General features: G+C 36.8%; 1 protein-coding gene across 1 annotated transcript in view; it reads right to left on the bottom strand.

Annotated features, from left to right (window-relative positions):
* Nucleotides 1-21,135, bottom strand: part of LOC136024816 (WD repeat-containing protein 11-like) — a gene marked incomplete in the record, with an annotated part of 191,926 nt that overhangs the window by 148,068 nt on the left and 22,723 nt on the right. Inside the window, 3 exon segments of the mRNA XM_065700296.1 lie at nt 436-553; nt 7,453-7,615; nt 14,651-14,834. Coding sequence (XP_065556368.1) covers nt 436-553; nt 7,453-7,615; nt 14,651-14,834 — 465 coding nt within the window.

Here is a 21,135-nt window from a genome sequence, read left to right as displayed (position 1 = left end):
GGTCGTACACCAAAAAACGATTAAATAATAGATAAAAAATAAGCTAATAAAAACAATAAATTAAAGTAAATAAATTAATGAACAAATTAAGAATATATAATAAGTCAAAAATAATAAAATAATTAAAAATAATAAAAGTACTTGACAAATCAAATGAGGTTGATTTTTTTTTTCACGTGCTGACAATTACCCTCGTTCGGTTTCTTAATTGTGTTTCCTTCAAATTTCCTGTTTTTATTGTCGAAAATCATGTACACCCAGTGTAGTCTCGAGATGTATTTAAGAAAGCCGATCCCTGATATTTCAATGAAGCGGCCTTATTGGCTGACATTATTGTACAACTATCCTAGATGATTCACGACCCTCAAAATTGAAAAAAAAGAGCTAAATTCTTTTTGAATAAATAACAAGTAGAAAATAAAAGTCATAAGTTACCACTAGCAGATTGTCGAGCCCCGTCTTTTAAATAGGCCTGAGGATGCAAAAATCGGGCAGAAACACTTCCAGATTCATGAAAAAAGAAAAATCCATTCCTCTGTCTCAAGGATACAACCTACAAAAGGATAACATAATAAATGACTAATAAAATCTTAATATAACGTAATCATAACTTTATAAACAACTAATAACGTTACAAGCAACTGACAACTTCATAACCAACTAATAAAAAAAAACTTTATATAGCGTTAGCAAATATGATATACTGTTTCATCAAATAAAATAAAACCATTCCACAAGATGGATTTAGTACAAAAGACATAAGTAGGATTATAGGAGAGAGAAACTCGAACGATTTTGTTACAACTAACACAACTTTATTCATATCTGATAGGTATTTTATTCCTAATTGAAGCTAAAACTGTCCCTCTGGATGAGAAAATGAAAGGACCCATTTATATATTGCATGGTTATGAAACCAACTTGAAACCGTCCATTCCATAGTAAGGCCTTTTCCGCAAGTAAATATCATAAATCCAGACCTTCTTCTGACCGATATATTATTTTTTTTTTAGTAAGAAGATAGGTTGATTTGTTCCTCGGCTCTGATTCATAGCTTAAACGCAAGTTTCATGAAAACACAACTTCTAGGCATCTTAATAAGTAGATTTTATAGATTCAACAATAAATTAAATAGTAATTAATAATAAATTTAACAGGAATAAAAAAAATAATAGTAGTAATAATAAATTTTAATTTGATAAAATTGATCAAACTAAATTTATTTAATTTGATCAGAAAAATACAACTATACGATCATGTGAAAAAAATAATAAAATTGATGTAATAATAAATTGATAATAAATCTTAAGTTATTTAATAAATAGTGTTTTTTAAACGTTCCATGCTCACATACATGACAGGAAATTACGATAAAATGACATTCAGAGTTTTATTTTATTGATTCTACAGAAAAATTCTACTCAGAAACAAGTTCGATTAATTTCTTGACATTTCAAAAATGGAATAACCACCACACCCCCCCCCCCCAAAAAAAAAAAAACATGAATTCAATTTTCAATTATTTTCGATATGGAATGCAATTTTGTTAAAACAAGAAAAAATTTTCAAGCACTTATTTTTCAAAGCTAAGATTTTACACTGTTGATTTTTGAAAGTAAAATTATTAGGCATCTTTGATTTTCTTTTTTTAAAGCAAAGAAGATGCCGTATAAATGTTGAGGAGTCGGATTTTTACGATGTCGAGGGGGCTGAAAAAAAATAGAGTATGACGTCTAATACACCGTCTGTGAAGCGGTCGAACTGAAGTTGAAGCAATTGAAAGTTGATATAGAAAGTTAAAATATTACTAAAAGGTAAAATTTATTGAGATACATTTTAAGGTTTAAAATGAAGTCTTAGGAATGAGACTGACGGTATTTTTTTTTTATTTAAAAAGCTATATACAGCGATTTACTTAATTAACAAGAAACTTGTAGCTTTATAGAGAAATAATTCTTTATTGTGCATCTGCTCATGCGTTAAATTAAAATAAATAATCGGTAAATATAACTTAAAAACTTATCAAAATTTTCCATTAAATCGATTTAATAACTATTAAACTATTAAACTAATAACTGTGACTAGCATTTTACATAGCATTTTAAAGCTAGTTCAAATACAGCAAAATAACTTGGACATCTATTCAATTTTTTCTGAGCACTGTTCCTAGATGTCATCACTCTTTGACATCTACAAATCCCGCATCAAAGATTTTGGACTCTTTTAGATCCATGAATATTGTTTAGTAGATGCATTTTATATTTTGCAAAAATGGTTTCTACAGCAAAAATATCTGTGGAACTTGTAGTTTAATATTGGAAAAGATCTTTTATTATATCATGAACAAAAAAATATTGATGATTAAAAAAAAAGGAAGAAAACAACAAGTTGCCCCTTTCTTCATTTTTCTTCATTTTGGAAAAATACACTTTGCACTCCTTCCTCCTCCCCTTATATTTACGTGAATTGACACCATTCTCTTGTAATACTACTGCTACCACTATTAAGAACTCACTGCAGCACTAACTCACTCTGAGGCCAAAACAGCTACACACACACCTCCTCAATCGAAATCTATTTACAGCTTCCTTCTTTATAATGAAAAAAAAACTATCCAAACCTATTTAAAGCCTCCTTCTTTACACACTCCCAAGAAATCGCAATTTTCCTTCAATCCTTTCTTACGACCTCCTCCCACCTCATTCGTAGACGATTTTGTTTTGAGTTTTTTTTTTGGCCTTAGTATTTCTAACATTTGATCCAAATGGGAGACCTAAATAATTCAGAGAGCACGATGCAAAAATAGTTTCTGAATCAACGTTGATAGTAAAGGAAGTTGTTCAAAGGAACCGTAAACGAGATGCTCAGGTTTAGAGGGGGCAACCTGAAGCCCAATCTTATTAAGACCAAAACAAACTGTATTAATTGTATTTTGGAGAAGCTGGAGATCATCTGGTAGTAGAAGGATATCGTCTACGTAACAGAGATGGCTGACATCAACATAGGGTTCAATTAGAAATGGAGAAACATTTTTAATAACGGTTCTGATGACATTATTGAAAAGAGCTGGACTACGCACAGGGCCTTTTTTCACACCTTTCCGAAGAATGACAGATTTGCTCAGCTGGCTACCTAGCCGCACCTGTATGGACGCATTACCATACCAATTCCATAAGAGACGGCAGAGAAAAGGGTATATTCCACTTTTCAATAGAGAAAAAAATAGCATGTGAATGTATAATGGAATCGAACGGCTCTAAAATGCCGACGGCAGACATATACTGGTTCTTTTTCATCATTCTATAGCGGTCTAAAATAGTCAAAAAAGTTGCGTGCGCGTTTTGCACACCAAAGCCTTCGCGAAAGCCAAATAGGTTGTCCCCATGGTTGCAATTTGTGTTTATTGCTTGGAAGATCAACTTTTAAAAAAGCTTACCAATTGTGGAGCAAATAGTAATTGGTCTATACGATTCACAAGCCTTTGGGTTTTTGCCCTTCTTTAAGACACAGGTAACAAGACCTTCCGAAAGAGCAGCTGGAATATATTACTGAGAAATACAAGCCTGAAATAATGGCGACAAATACTGCATAAGGAGTAGATAACTTCGAAGACCACACTGCCTTTCCATGACGAAAGTAAAACAGTTCAAAATAGGGATGAAACCTTTTAATTGACAGTGAACAGATACAAAATTACTTAACTGGATATATAGGAGGTGTTCAGTTTGCACCCCATCGTATCCTGGGGCTTTACTAGGTTTCATTAGACGAATTTGGGTTTGGATAGCTGACGGTGTAACAATGACAAAGTTCCTCCGGTGGCCAAGTTTTGACAAATGGTGGAGGAAGCATTTTTATAGGTAGCTTCACTCGGAGGAAGATCATCGGAAAAAAGCAAAGAAAAATGTCTTTCCCAAAAAGCGACAATGATAGGGTTAGATTGCGAGGAGGAACTTGATGTCAGCTTTGAAACTCTCCTCCAAAGGTGCTGGGAATTATTTTTATCTCAAGTGTTGTCGTTTGAACTTGTCTATTTTTCCGACGGCGGAGAGCTTTTCGGAACTCACGTTTGGTTGACTTAACAATTGAAAAAATAACACCCGCGTAACAACAATCACAGCTGGCCATAATCCTAAACCGAAACTGAAACTTATGATGGTGCTTGGTATCTTGCAACTCATCATCTCCTTTCCAACCACGTTTATGTGTCCCTATTTTGACCCTTATTGAAGGTACAGATACAGAAGAAGCGATCAGAATGCATCAACTCCGCTAAAAAGCAATCAAGCAGACAAAAGGTGGAAAGGGATTTTAATTTTCATCAGCGAAGAATCAAGCGTGTACTGAAAGGACGATACACCTATGTGATCCCATGATACTTTTGTAAACCAACAGGGTTTGGTTTATTTTGCGAAGGGGACATGTAAATGTTGTACTGGAGGCGTAGATGGTCACTTAATAGGATGTCATCTGAAACGGTAATAGGGGTAGATTTAAGTTCTGGATGATCAAACAGGACAAAATCGAGGTTTGATATTGACCCAGATTTATGAACATAAGAGAAAGGTTTAGATTTAGGTGGGACAGACATACCAAGTAGAAGTGATGACAGAAACATTTGTGTAAGCAGCAGTGAAGGATAATTCAGATTCGTGTTGATATCACCACAGATGACAAACCACCTGTTGGTAGTTTGACTTGTATGGAAAATCTTTGATAGTGACGCACAAGCTGATGTAAACTTCTTATCAGAAGTATGAAGATGGTAATTAGTCGGCATATAAATACACAATATTAAAAAAACTCTAGCTCAGCAGCAATATAAATATCACTCGAAACGCACAAAGAAGCGGTCAACTTATTATTTATCGCAATAGCTAAACCATCCGAAGGTCTGCCAGTTATAATATTTGCTAATCTGAGAAAAACTGAGAATTAGGCGAACGCTCCAAAAATGACACATTATTTTCATTTAGAAAGTGCTCAGGAAGATAAACAATACCAAAAGTATTAAAAAAAATTCAATAATTTCTAGTTCTTCACGGCCACCATCTATATTCTGACAAAATACTGACATAAATTTACTTGTAACCTTTTGACCTAAGTTTACTTGTAAGTTGTTTAGGGGTAATTTCAGGACACGGAACAGCTTCGATGGAACACCAAGAAAGGTGAGTTTCACGGGAAGTTGAATAGATTAAAGGGGAAACTGTGATAGTAGGCTACATAATAGAGATGGCAAGGACCTTAATCTCCCTTAAAAGCCTTAAGCTACCTAAAAACTCTTCATGGAAGGGCCTGAGTTTACTTGTAATTTGTTTAGGGGCAATTTCAGGGCGCGAAACAGCTTCGATAGAACACCACAAAAAAGTGTATTTCACGGAAAGTTGAATAGATTAAAGGGGAAATTGTGATAGTAGGCTACAGGATAGAGATGACAAAGACCTTAAACCTCCTTAACGACCCTTCGTGCAAGATCTTGAGTCTACTTGTAATTTGTTCAGGGGCAATTTCAGGACAAGGAACAGCTTCGATAGAACACCAAAAAAGGTGAATTTCATGGAAATTTGTATAGATTAAAGGGGGAATTGTGATATTAGGCTACATGATAGAGATGGCAAGGACCTTAAGCCCCCTTAAAGACGCTTCATGGAAGGGCCTGAGTTTATTTGTAAATTGTTTCCAGGCAATTTCAGGACGCGGAACAGCTTCGGTAGAACTCCAAAAAAAGGTGAATTCCATGGGAATTTGAATAGATTAAAGGGAAAACTGTGATAGTAGGCTACATTATAGATATGGCAAAGACCTTAAGCCCCCTTAAAGACCCTTGATTGAAGGGCCTGAGTTAACTTGCAATTTGTTTAGGGGCGATTTCAGGACGCAGAACAGCTTAAATAGAACACCAAAAAAAGATGAATTCCATGGAAATTTGAATAGATTACAGGGGAAATTGTGCTAGTAGGCTACATGATACATATGACAAGGACCTTAATACCCCTTAAAGATCCTTCATGGAAGGGCCTGAGTTTACTTGTAATTTGTTTAGGGACAATTTCAGGACGCGGAACAGCTTCAATAGAACACCACAAAAAGGTGAATTTCACGGAAAGTTGAATAGACTATAGGGGAAATTGTGATAGTAAGCTACATGATAGAGATGGCTAGGACCTTAAGCCCCCTTAAAGACCCTTCATGGAAGGGTCTGAGTTTACTCGTAACTGATTTAGGGACAATTTTTGGGCACGAAACAACTTCGATAGAACATCAAAAAAAGGTACATTGCACGTAAGTTGAATAGATTAAAGGGGAAATTGTGATAGTAGGCTAAATGATAGAAATGGCAAGGACCTTAAGGACCCTTCATGGAAGGACCTGAGTTTACTTTTGTTTAGGGACAATTTCGAGAAGCGGAACAGCTTCGACAGAACAGCGAAAATAGGTGAATTTTCACGGAAACTTCAATATATTAAATTGGGCATTGTGATAGTAGGCTACACGATTGAGACTACAAAGACCTTAAGCCCTCTAAGGACCCTTTATGGACCCATCGATATTTATGGATATTTTGCTGTCCTTTCTGAAACACAATGAATACATTTTTGGTACTTTCATTTGGAAAAATCATTTTTGGTACTTTCACCTAAAAAATTAAACAAGATAGCAAAAGTACCCACTCCCCCTAGATTAAAAAAAAAATGTTGCATCCCTTCCCCTCCCATAAAATATTTCGTGAATTGATACCACTGTCTGTTAATTCATGGTGCGAACTCGGAACTTCTATGGTTATCTTCAAATACCAGGACAAAACTCAGTAGCTTAACAGCGGCGTAACCTTAAAATAGAGGAGAAGTCTATTCTCTAGGTTCCTTATGTTACGTGAAAAATTGTTTTTGTGCCATGAATACTTTCAGTTTCAAAATACAGCACATAAAGCTTAAACAATAGATTAAATTTTAATTGTGTTCTGAATATTCTTTTAACCCCCTCCCCCCATTAATTCCAGTGTACGTAAATATATTCATAAAGTACACAATAACCAATAAAATATGAGCTTAAAACGCAAAATAATATTTTAACTATAGGTTAGCTAAATTTAAATTTTTTTATGTTATTATTTATGTTAAAGTTAACATAAACTATAGCACTTAAATTATAAATATTGTGGTTACACTATATGCTGGAAAACAATTTTACGTACTCGTATGTTCTTATGATACAGAGACCCCAAAGGTACTCTACGAGCCCTTGGAAAGGGTCCAAGGCATTGGAAGGGGAGATAATGATGAACATGGTTCGTCCAAAACTTTCGTAGGATAAAATATTCACCAGAGGCATTTCAGGGCAACTCTCCCTGTACTCAGTTGTGTTCAAGCTTTCTCTTAAACTCAGTTAATTCATTGATTGATCTTGGTTTTACAGTCACAATTTTCAAATGGTTTCAACTGTACTTACTTTGCTAAATTGGCTGCTATTCCTGTCAGCAGATATTACAGCAACCGTTTGTCCAAGAAATAGGTCCATCAGTAGACACTCTCTCGGGTATAAGAGTATCAACATGTCTCTGACACCTTGATGAAAGCAGGTCTGTAAACATTCAACAGTTTCTTCTTGACGACTGAAAAGAAATCCGATATAACAAAGCGAAAATTGAAAATGTATTTTAAAAATACTTTCCTTTTACTATTTTTGTCTTCATATTAGTTACAATTAAAATTGAATTAAAAAAAAAACGTTGAAAAATTGCAACACTTTTTTCTCCAAATGCATTAAGATTAAGAAAAAATCTGCTACCCAGAAAATTAAATTTTTAAAACTACAAATAAAAGCGAGGCGAGGTCACGTCATATTTTACACAAACTTATTCAAGGACGAGTTTTAATATCGTAACCAGTCCAAGCTTTCCTTTCTCCTCACTTACTTAACTCTCATCCAGCCGATTTATAGACTCGGGCTTCTCCTCAGATATCTTCATCACATTATATTCGGTGTGCCTCTCTGTTTCCTAGAGTCCTAAGGAGTACTGGGAAGGGGTTGTCGGAAAGAATTTCCCGTCTGCATTTGGAAGGTCTTCCTCTTGAGCAAGAGGCATCAATCCTTTCTTCGAAAGCTATTTTAGGTAGTTAGTAGGGAAAATACATTGGACATGTCCTTATTATCAAAGTTGCTGAATTTGGATGGTCCGGATGGTTCGAGGTTCGAGGGTAATTTAGGGGGGACAGTAATCGTTCGTTTGATACGCGATTGAAGTAAATAATACTGACAAACTTTCGAAGAAATTTAGTTTCACAAGCCGCTAGTCAATGCCTGTCATCGGTTTTTAAGGTCCATGCCCACGCTGCATTTGTTACAACCGGAATCGCTGACGAACGGTAAAGTCGTATATTCATGTTTTTTTATGGGTGTTCATCTTTCCAAATGAATGTAGAGACTTGAAATTTACAGAAGCGAGAGCCACGAATCGTTTGATATCTTTTAAGAAGTCTTATTTCCCTTCCTAGGTAAACATATTGATGAACCCAATGGCTTTCGTCATCCAAGATAGAGGGGGTGATGAAAGTGAGAATGCTGCATGTCGAGCTACTCTCATTGCCACTGGCGTTCGCTGTCGTTTATTTTCATCTCAAAGATACTAGCCGTGTTTTCAATAACCTTTGCACATAATACTACTTTAGTATCTTTGAAGACAAGAGCTACCTTGTGCTCGACAAGCACTAGAGAAGGGTGATCGCTATCAGAGGGGCTAGCCTTCTCTTCTGTCTGTATTTATCCCCTAGACAAGAGTGCTCCGGTTATTCAGGACCCCATAAGACTGGTTCCTATCGCGAGACAAGTCCCTATCACGAAACAAGTGTTCCTCTCTTTCAACATATCCAACGGCAATATCATAAACAGGAACTAGCACAGTAAGATTTGATCTTTGGACTTTCCTCTTCGATGTGGACAGACAAAATTAAGTAAAAACATTTTTTTTAAACTAGTATGTTGTCTAACATCTCGAAGACGGTACATCGATGTGGAAAACATATGGCAGCTTGGATAAATGCTAAAGAAATAACCTAGTTAGGATAATGTCTCAACAAATATTCAGAAAATATAACGAGTCGAGAAGTCTTCTACTTTTCCTCAAAAAAGAAAAAAGGCAGGTGCCTATTAGACAATTTTGGAATTATATCTTATTCGACATTATAACGACTATATAAACTTATTGTCCTTGTGTAATTAATATTGTTCTTATATCTAAATATAAGGATATAAGTATGTTTTGTATACATCACATACATGTGGTAAAACATGTTGTATGTATGTTGTTGAATGTGTGTATTTGTATGTAAGTGTTGTAAGTTAATGTATGTATGTTTAACATAAGTATATACTTATACACAAGATTCAAATATGTTATATATAATGAGTATTGTCTTTATACAATATAACCTTATAATATTATTCGACAAAATAGACAGTTCAAACAACAGCTTAGTTGAAATAAAAAACCTACACACTTACGTTATTAATGTAATAAGTAAATTAACAAGTAAGATAATTTAAAATAAGTAATTAGAATACATTAATTAATAAACTAATTAGAAAATAAGTAAATTAATGGAAAAGAATAAAATGGTACCGAATATTTAAACTTTTTAAATTGAGTCATCGAACTTGGATCTATTGCTCTAATGGCAGAACATTATCAACTGCAAGAGTTAAATGTGGCAGATTCACAATAGCTGTTTCCAGCCTTTTAATCTAGGGGGGGGGGCAAAGTATACAGTAGGAGTCTACAAATATAAAAGGAATTAAATGTCAAATGTTAGAAAACTGGGGGGGCAGCCCCAATTGTCCATGCCTAGAACCACCACTACAAATACAGCAACCGACCATGTGGGAAATAATCATATCGTCTTTCTCAAACCTAAAGGCAGGGGCGTAATTTCGAGAAATTCTTGAGTGGGGGGGGCCAAAGTTGTAGCCAATTTTCCTGAATCAAGTCGAAATGACAGTGAAAAATGAAAAATCAGTCATATAGTACTATAAAGGTAAAGGTATACTAAAGAAAATGGATCTGTATCTGTGGATGCTTGAAGTATGTAGGCCTATCTAGTATAGCAAATTACGCCTCTGCCAAAAGGTTTTACCTGATATTTTCACAATTATAAGACAATTATAACCCTTTGATAAGTGTTCTCATAGGAGCAGCAGGGGAATGTGTGTTCAATCCCTCTTTGATCCTCCTTGTCAACATTACCCCGGTGAGCCCGAAAATCTCGGCATGTTATTCTGCTACAGTTCTTTGTCCCAACACGACGATATTACTACGATTTCACAGCTAAGATTCAGCTTTATTCATCTGCCGAACTTCATTTCAAAATTTCCTTTGCATTTTTCAAATTAAAAATACCCTAAAGAGCGGGAAAAACATACAAAAATAAATATCCTTGTTTTTTAAACAAGTTCAAATAGTTATCTTAGAAAATGTACAAGTAATATCAGAATTCTGGTTAGATGAAAGGATTGATCAAAACTAAAGAATCCAATGATACATGTTTCTTGTTCTTTTGGTGCAAATCGCAGCTATAGACTTGTAAAAAAAAAATCAGACGCAAAATATGTCACTGATGACACTTATCTGTTACTGATGACGGATGGGTAGATGTCACTTGCGCCGTCCGGCTGGCAAAACATCATCCAAAATTCTGAAGAGATTGGATGAAACCCCGTGAGCCCCATCCAGGACAGCCCGCCTGTTCTTAAGCCCGAACGTCCTCATGCTAAAAGTCAGTTGCCAAATATACTTGTGTGTAACGCTAGATCTTTTAACAACAAAACTGATGCACTTTAAGTCATTGACAGGCAGAATAACGCCTCAATAATAATAATAAGCGAATGTTAGGACACTTCTGAGGAATCGGGGCGCATCAAAGGTTACGCAAGCTACTTTAATACGGGTCGCGATCGTGGCTTGAATCGTCAAGGAGGAGGCGTTGTATTTATGTTCGTAATGACCTACCCTCAAAGCTGTTAAGTGAGCCTATTGACTCCGACCACGAAATATTATGGACCGAATGCAAACCTGTACGTTTATCATAAAGATTTTCATGTTTAATTGTTGCTTCGGTCTATTATCCTGAAAACACTAAAAACAGGAAAGATTTGATTGAACAGATTCAGTTTTTCGTAGACAAAATGCGCCACAAGCATGTCTCTCCTGGCTTTGTTATTGCCGGAGACTTTAATCAAACTAATAGGCAATGGGTTTCAAATATTTTAAATTTGCGACAAGCCGTTACAATACCTACCCATCAAAGTGGCAGCACAGTTGACTGGATTTTTACAAACTTGACAGACTTTTATTACGCACCGAGATCCCTAGGACCCCTTCTGAATTCTCATCACTTTATCATATTCTGGGAAGCTAGTTTGGCAATTCTGAAGCCAAAACGAGTCAAATATACAGTGCAACCAGTTACTGAGGACTCGATATCTACATTCGGTTGCTGGATCGGTAATCATCAGTTTGAGGACATTTGCTCTGAACAGGATATTAATATAAAAGTCAATAAGCTGAATACTCTGCTTCGGGAGCAGTTTCAGACTTGTTTCCCCGTAAAAGTCATTGCTGTGAGTGACACTGATAAACCGTGGATAACCAATGATCTAAAGAATTTAATAAAAACCCGTTGTCACCTTCATATCGCTGGTGATACCATCGCTTCAGCCAAGTTGCGTAATCATATTGTTAAACTGAATAAGCGCGCAAAGAGGCAGTATGTGAAGGATAAAATTACTCACAATAGACCCCCACAAATGGCATTCCTCAGTAAAAAGACTTACTGGTAAAACAACAGTCAGAGATCTAAGGCTGCTCAAAGAGGACGGTACCTTGACCTCAGCTAATGAAGTCAATTCTTTTTTTCCTGACATTTGTACCACAGTTCCATCAATCACCAAATCAGAAATTGATACTTACATTGCTGGTGCAGGGATTGATGACGTATGTGAAGTCTCTGAATTCACTGTTTATAAGGAACTCCTAAGACTGAAAGCGAACTGTGCGTCTTACCCAGGTGAGCTTCCAGTAAAGCTGTTACGCGAATTCGCCATTTTTCTTGTTAAACCACTCTCTTCTATAATCAACCAATGTTTCCGTCAGCAAGTATTCCCTAGTGCTTGGAAAAGAGCATATGTCCGCATTATTCCAAAAGTAAGGTGTCCAAAATCTTGTGATCAACTCCGGCCTACATCAATAGCTCCGAACCTTTCTAAAGTGGCAGAAACGTTTATTTACCGCAAACGTATGTCACAGGTCTCTGCAGATCTAGACCCGTATCAGTATGGATGCTTAAAAAGCAGCAGCACAACTGTTTATTTAGTTGGATATACCATTTCATTGTCGAGTGGCTCGACCCAGGAAGTGCTATAGTCGACCTTCTCCTCGTAGACTATCAAAAGACTGTTGATCTTATTCGCCATTCCGCTGCTATCACAAATCTACGCACCATGGGTGCGCACAAACATATTCTCCTTTTAGAGATCAATTTTTTACAAGCCCGCTATCAGTGCGTTTACAGTCTTTTCCCAGAAGATACTGACTCCGAATGGGTTGAGCTTACATGTGGAGCCCCACAAGGTACTAAGCTCGCTAGTCTACTGTTTTTGGTAGTGATAAATTTCATCCTTTCCGGCTATGAAGAAAGATTTAAGTATGTAGACGACTTGTCAGTCCTACTGAAGTACATTGTTGAAAAGTCTGAGGCTGTTTCCCAATTCTGTAACGAACTAATCAACAACTTTAAAGATGATTGTACTGCGAACAGCCTCCAAATCAACGAAGGAAAGACTAAAATCCTTCACTTTAATCCCCTGAAGAGAGACTTTGTGTGCCCTCCTCCTCCTTATCCTAGTGAATCTTCGGCAGTAGTGCTTGGTGTCAAGTTTAGCATCGACTGCTCTTTCAGCCTTCATGTCGATACAATTATCAAAAAGGCAAATAGTGCGATGCGGACACTTATACTAATGCGTCGAATTGGTTTCTCAGTGGCACAACTAAGAATAGCCTATCTCACTTACATCCGACCAATTTTAGAGCATGCATTTCCCGTATGGGGCCCACAAGTCAATAACACTATTTACCTAAGTGACCAGCTTGAGTCAATACAAAAAAGAGCAGTCAAAGTAATACTGTGCGATGCTTTTACTGAATATAAGTTAGCATTATCCACTTTACAAATTCCCTCTCTTCAAGAGCGTCGTCTCAGTTTGATCCTTGAATTTGGCTAATATCTTCTCAGAAGTGATAAGTACAGATCAACACTACCACCAGTTTTAGTAAAATCGTTTTTTCAACTCTATCAAATTATAGCTGTAGTAAGTGTAAGTGTAACTGTAGTAAGTAGTAAGTGACTCGTTGATTTAATCCTATTCGTCTTCTGATTTTTTCGTCGTTTGATTTAATCCTTTTTTTGTAAGCACAGGCGCCATTTAGTTTTATGACTACGAGAGATTGTGCAAATAAAACCGATTCTGTTATATTCTAATATCAGTACAGAGGAATCATCGTGTGAGTAATTTGCTTGCTTTGGGAGTTCCCTGTGGTACCAACAGCTTTTAATGACACAATCGTCGTCAAAAGAACATAAAGTTTCTTTTCCGTCTTTTCAGTCGAATCTCACTGGCAAACCGCACATTCTCGACAGCTTTCAATGTTAACTAGTCCCCTGCACAGGGTTGCCACCACAGTGAGTTCTTAAAGTGCCCAATTCGCGTGCTACACAACGATTTTCGGTGCTACAGTCAAAGAAAATTGCATGTGTCACAGCTTGCGCCGTGATACGCGCATGGTCCGTTTAAGTGTACTTGGATTAGTTTTAGATCAATTTTTTAATGTTTTTATATCTGGTTATTTCAAACTTAGCGCCAATCCTTCGAAACAAACACAACAAAAGGCGGTCCTGATTACATTAAACTACGCACCAATCTTTCGAAACAAATACGGAAAAAAGACGATCTGCGCTTTTTGTTAATTCCTCTGCCTTTTTTTAAAAATCCTTATCATTTTGTCCAAGACAAAAAGAAATATTGTAGCACGAAGTGCTAAAAATTGTAGCACGAAAGTATTACTATTTGGTAATTCGATTTAGCCCGTGCTACATCGCTATACATGATGAAATAATGCTCAAACAGTACTTTCGTATTACACGTGGCTACCCTACCTCTGGGAGGATTTGCTAATGGACCCTTTATCGAGGCAGTCAGCGGACGCCGAGGCTCGCAAAATGATTTTTACGGTATCGCATCACCTTAAGCCAAATATTAAATTTGCGTTTACAGAAAAAGATGAAGTCCAACCTTAAGACGTAATCGTACCCTAACAGGTTGAAGCAACTAGTTGACTTTCACTCAGTGTTTCCACCATTCCGGGTTGTCCGAGGTTTGCCATATTTTCTACAAAAAAAAATTGGGGTTACCCTACATGTCCCAAAAATTAAAATTCATAAATACTTGAACGTTAATGCAAAACACAAATCGTTACTTTTCGTAGAAGACAATTTTATGGGAAATTTCAGAGAGAAAAATTTTCTTTCTGTAAAAACTGAGACCCCCCCCCCCCGCTAAAAAAAATCCATAGAAAGTAAAAACACTACTTTCATCTCACCTTGGAGCGGCTTCTCCGACGACAAACTCCTTAACGAGCTTCCGCAATTTCTCTCTGGTCTTAAGACTCTCGTTAGATGGCGATGAATTCACCTTTGGGAGGGATACATAAAACTTTCTGCAGACATTCGGCACCTTGGATACAGAAATATCTTCAATAAGGAGGATTCCACCATTGCAATGAACTGAAATATTATAAAAAACTTTAAGGATATATAAAAAAACTAGATAAAGCAATAAAAATATGAAATAAGAAAACTAATGTGAAAGTTATGTTTTCTAGTCCCTAACTTGACCTAGAAATTTCTTTTGCCTAAGAATTAAGGGAGATGGGATAGTATAATATACTATATTTGACAGGCACAAAAACCACAGGGCCATGACCGCAAAAACTAAGAGAACGGCAAAGAATACAAAAAAACAGATTAAACTTAAAGTATTAAATAAAACGATTAAAACAAAAGACACCATTCGAAAACATTAATAAAAACAAATAAAGTCATCATATAATACCATCACGTTGGATTACGCCCAGACGAATAAACCGCGCCAGATTTCTAATACTAATAAAACACTCATTTCCCAAAAAAATTTCCACCCAAGGCTCTTCCCACTCATCCACTCCAAAAATCTACTTCCTCAAATCCCTTAACCTTTCAAACTCCCAAAGACACTGCAAACAAATTTCCTCCTAATTTCCACACATCGGGCAACTGTAAGGAAAACTATTCATTCTCAACCTTCTCAAGTACGAATATTCAGAATACACAGAATTGACGTGAGGATGATCGGAGAGCAAAGATTAAACAGTCATTATTTTATTAATAAAATGTTCTTTTCGTAAAATCAATAAATTGTCTTTTAAAATCAATAATATTACTGATTGATTTTTAAAATGTCTATAAACTGATTAATTGAAATAAATCATACAAATACAGAGGAGAGAATAATGTGGACTTTTTTCCCAAGACAGTGAACGAACAAAACCTATTTCAATATTTCGGCCCTATATCTAAGGGCCGTCTTCAGAAAAGAAAATAATAAACAATAACACACTTACATTCAAAGTTCTCGGTTAAAAATCCATTTTTTTTAAATAGCCTAGGCATCATTACTTCTTAACGAAAAGTTCAGGCAAGACTGTGTGATAAAAGGTAATATTTTACAATCTAAAACGGTTCATTCATTTCACTAACTTTATTTATTAAAAATTGGAATAATTTCTTATTGCAATATTTGCCTTCTCTGCGGCAAATCTTGTAGTTCTTTTGGGATTGGGATTGTTTTTACCAGTCATTTATTTAGGGGAAGGAGGGGCAAATTAGCTTGCCTCGAGATATTGGGAGGAGGAAGGCGTGAAAACTGTCAATATACTGATGGACTTGGCCACCGCCGTAGACATGAGATGTTTAGGACTATGTCTCATTGCAGAGGTTGCGTACAGTCAACAGATTTAATTAAAAGGTGATATTTATACATAGGTTGGTAAATATGCCCTGTTTTGTCTCCGGTCTCAGAGACTGAATTGAAAACGTAAAGAAAAGTTTGTCTTTTACTTTATAGAGGGCGATCAAGGGACTTCTGGGGGAAGGGAGAAAACTGTTTTATTTCTGGTTTCACAAAACAGGAAAGGCTATGAATTTTTCTGTTTTTCATGCCTGCCGTCCGATAATAAACAAACAACGTCTCAGCTACTTAGGCAACATAATTAAGCTAAACAATTAAGTGGAAAGTCGACAATATTCTCGCCGCTTGTGGAACCTATCCAAAAGCTGGTCCGTTTTTGAGAAATATCGAAAACGCCATATCTACTCAAAATTTACCGGTTGCGAGTCTAGAGCGGCAATTGCAGAAAATATTTGCCAAAATGGAAGAATAAATATCTAATTTTCTTCGACTCAGACCTGTGATAAAACTCCACAAAGGGGCCAAGAAGAAGACATGCGGTGCAAAAAAGCGTTGTAAAGTCTACCCAGGGTTATTTTATGAAACTGGACTTTAGCTCGAGCAAGCAGCCCGTACGATTTTCTATTCTTTTCTTTTAACGCCTAGATAACGAGTATTTTAGTATTTTTAATATTTGATCCAAACGGGAGACCTAAATAATTCAGAGAGGATGATGCAGAAATAGTTTCTGGGTGAACATTGATAGTAAAGGAAAGTTGTTGAGACGAACCGTAGACGAGAAGCACAGTTTTAGAGGAGGCGACGTAAAGCCCAGTCTCACTAAGACCAGAGCAAACTGTGTGAACTGTATTTTGGAGAACCTGGAAATTACCTGATAATAGAGGGATATTGCCTGCGTAAAAGAGGTGGATGACATCAATATGGGGCTTAATTAGAAATGGAGGAACATTTTTAGTAGCGGTTCTGCTGGCATTATTGAAAAGAGCTGGACTACGCACAGGGCCTTATTTCAAACCTTACTGAAGAATGACAGATTTGCTCAGCTGGCTACCTAGCCTACCTGGCTACCTACCCGTATGGACAAATTACCATACCAATTCCATAACAGACGGCAGAGAAAAAGATTTATTCCACTTCTCAATAGAGAAAATAGCAGTTATATGAATAATGGAATGAAACGCCTGTCAAATGTCGGTTGCACAAACATACAGGTACTTTTTCAGCATCCTATAGCGGTCTAAAATAGCCAAAAAATTGTGTGTGCGTTTTTCACACACAAGCCTTTGCGAAATCCAAATTGGTTGTCCCCGTGATTGCACTTTGTGTTTATTTCTTGGAAGATCAACATTTCAAAAAGCTTTCCAATTATGGAGCAAATAGTTATTGGTCTTTACGATTAGCACACCTTTGAGTTTTTGCCCTGTCTTAAAGGCACAAGTAACGAAACCTTCCGAAAGAACAGCTGGATTATATTGCTGAGAAATACAGGCCTGAAATAATAGTGATAAATACTGCATAAGAAGTGGGGTAGCGTATGGGAGGTGCTCAGTTTGCATTCCATCGTATCCTGGGGCTTTACCAGGTTTCATTAGACAAATTTGGGCCTGGACAGCTGAAGGTGTAACAATGACAAAGTTCCTCCAGTGGTCAAATTTTGACATATGGTGGAAGAGGACATTTTTATAGGTAGCTCCAACCGGAGGAGGATGGTAGGATAAAAGCAAAGAAACATTTATTTCCCACGAAGCGACATCGATAGGGCTAGATTGCGAGGAGGAATTTTATGTTAGCTTTGAAACCCTCCTCTAAAGCTGCTGGGGTTTGTTTTTTATATCACGTGTTGCCATTTAAACTTGTCCATTTTTCCAACAGCAGAGAGCTTTTCGGAGCTCACGTTTGGATGACTTAACAATTGAAAAAATAACACCCGCACGAGCACGGTCACAGTTGGCCCAAATCCGAAATCATAACTTATGACGGTGCTTGGTATCTTGCAACTCATCATCTTCTTTCCAACCACGTTCCTGTGTCCCTATTTTGACCCTTGTCGAAGGTAAAGATACAGAAAAGGCGACCTTAAGAGCGTGCGTCACCTCAGCTAGAAAGCAATCAAGGTCCAGTTGGTCCCCTTTCGATGAAGTAGACAGAAGGTGGAAAGGGATTTTAATTTTCATCCGCAAAGAATCAAGTGTGTACTGAAAGTACGTTACATCTATGTGATCCCCTGATACTTTTGTAAACCAACAGGGTATTGCTTTATTTTGCGAAAGAGACATGTAAATGTTGAACTGGAGGTGTAGATGGTCACTTGATAGGATATCATCCGAAACGGTAATAGTAGTAGATTGAAGTTCTGGATGATCAGAAAGGACAAAATCGAGGTTAGAGGTTGACCCAGAGTAATGAACATAAGAGAAAAACACGTTTCTCTTATTTTAAGAGAAACAGTTTCAGATCCATGCTTATTGCCCAATATTGGTATTCCTCAGGGTTTAATTCTTGGGCCACTGCTCTTCCTAATATACATAAATAACCTTCCATAAGCAACAGAAACCAACAGCCTGAATGTCCTTTTCGCCGATGATACCGGATCAACACTTGCAGGGCAGTCGGAAGAAGATGTCAAAGAGAAGCTGCAAATCGTGTTTTCCCAGCTGACTGTATGGCTAAAAGCTAATCTTTTATCATTGAATGCCGCCAAAACGAAATTCATCATTTATAGTAGACTTGAACACACAGCAAAAGGAATTTCAACTATAAGTGATCAGGCTACAGATATTCGAACTCAAAGAGTAACTTCACTCCGGTATCTTGGTATAACTATTGATGAAAATTTATCGTATAAAGAACATTCTGATAGATCACGCGTCAGAGTTACCCAAGGAGTTGGTGTGATGAGGAGGCTTCAGCATTTTTTCCCCTATGAAATTCTACGCCTCATTTATTTTGCCTTGGTGCCTTCCCATCTTATGTATTGTCCCCTGATTTATTTGGCAACATTCAAATATCATATAAAACCGATACAAACTCTTCTAAACCGGCCTCTTCAAATTTTGCAAAGGTATTTACCGTCACCTTCTTCCTATCCAAATCAATCTAAAACTGAAACAATATATTTATTAATTAAAATTTTCCCTGTTTCGGAATTATTCACTTTTCATTCTTTTTCATTTAAGGTAAAATATGACCGCTCAGAACTGCCTTCGTGCTTTCGTACGAGAAATTTTTTCCCTCAGTAACCTGACCATGTTCATGAAACCCGTAATAAATGGAAAATGCAGCACCTGAAATTAACCACTGAGAGATCACAGTTCTCGCCAAATTTCTCGATCATGGGTTCATGGCATCTTTATTTACCATATATTGACTACAGTAAATCTCTCCCAAATATAAAAAAGCAACTTCATTCTATTCTTATAAATAAATTCAAGAATCAGTGATAAAAAAAAAAATCTTAAAGTAAATAGTGGATTGTTTGATGTTGATCTGGTGGGCTCATTTTTCTTTTTCTTTCCAAATAAGTTGCCGGTCATCGGTTACCCTCGCTTGCACACTGTTTTTGTTTTGTTGTTCGGGTTGATATTCGCCGAGTGTCGGTTGTTTTGTGGGTGGGTTTCCGTCTAGTGGTAAGTCATGGATTTATTTATATTTATTTTATGCAATTTTTTTATTTCTTTTTTTTGTTCAATAGGTGTACTATATTGTTATTCCGGGTCTTTGTCAATCGACCTTGTGTCTCCAGCTTGACCCTTCTTTTTATATTGTCTATGTTGTGGTGTTTGTAGTAGAGAGAAAGATTTAGATTCAGACAGGACAGACATGCCAAGCAGAAGTAACGACAGAAACATTTGCGCAAACGGCAGTGTCGGGTTAAAATCAACACGGATGAGAAGCCGCCTGTTGGTAGCTTGAATTTTATGAAGAATCCTTGATAGTGGCGTACAAGCTGATACAAACTTCTTATCGGAAGTATGGGAACGGTAATTAGTCGGCATATAAATACACAACAATACAAATCATCCTAGCTCAACAGCAATATAAATGTCACTCCAATCTAACAAAGAAGTGGCAAACTTTTTATTTATCGCACTAACTAAACCACCAAAGAATCTGCCAGTTGTAATATTTGCTGGCTTGAGAAAAAACAGAGAATTAGGCATAGCTCTAACAATGCCACATTATTTTCACTTAAAAGGTGCTCGGCAAGACACACAATATCGAAAGTATTAAAAAAAAATTCAATAATTTCTAGTTTTTCTCGGGCACCATTTATATTCTGATAAAATGCTGACATTATTTTTTAACACCCTGGGGCTGTAACATTGTTTCTTTGGCCTTAAGCAGGGAGGTGCTTTTTCATTCCTACACAAATCGAGATGTTACTTCTGTGGGTTTTTCCACGGTTTACACATTTTATGCCTGCTTGGCACGCATGATCACCCATACATCTACTACACTTGGTCGGGTTTGAACACTCCCGAGCGAAATTTTCAAATCCTTGGCAGGTGAGACACTGCTTGGGTTTTTCGATCGGTCGAGTGACAAGAAATAAACAACATTCGATCTCCGCTCCAAACTTCAATGTCTGATCAAGGTCATCCTTTGTTTTAAAGTTCAGCTGCACAAACCTTGAATTTCCGAAGCGTGTCGCAGAAATTACACTTTCAACGAGCACGGAGATTTGAGAAATATCAAAATCAGTGTGCATTTTAATAATACCTGCGTATTCGGTTCTTATAATCTTAGCCTAAATTTTCCCACTATTAGGTATTGCAGCCACTGCTGCCACTGCAGAATCTTCATTAACCATGTGGACTACTAGTCTGTTTCGGCGACTAACGAAATGATTCACCTTGTCAGCACAGCCAAGCTTCTTCACAAAATCACACTTATTTGAAGGGCTTTCCATATTAATATTGTCAGGAACGTTTTAAAGCGCCGCAGGAACAGAGGGGGATTGGCAAGCTGCCATCAATGGTTCGATAACTGGGCATGAACTCTGCAAACGTGTTTCCTGTTTTTCGACTAAAAAATTAAGCATCCGGACGCATTCGTTTAGGCGTGAGGCCACTATTGTAG

Source organism: Artemia franciscana, chromosome 3 (genome assembly GCF_032884065.1).
Source record: "Artemia franciscana chromosome 3, ASM3288406v1, whole genome shotgun sequence".
In the NCBI taxonomy this organism is placed as follows: domain Eukaryota; kingdom Metazoa; phylum Arthropoda; class Branchiopoda; order Anostraca; family Artemiidae; genus Artemia; species Artemia franciscana.
This window is presented reverse-complemented; position numbering and strand designations above follow the sequence as displayed.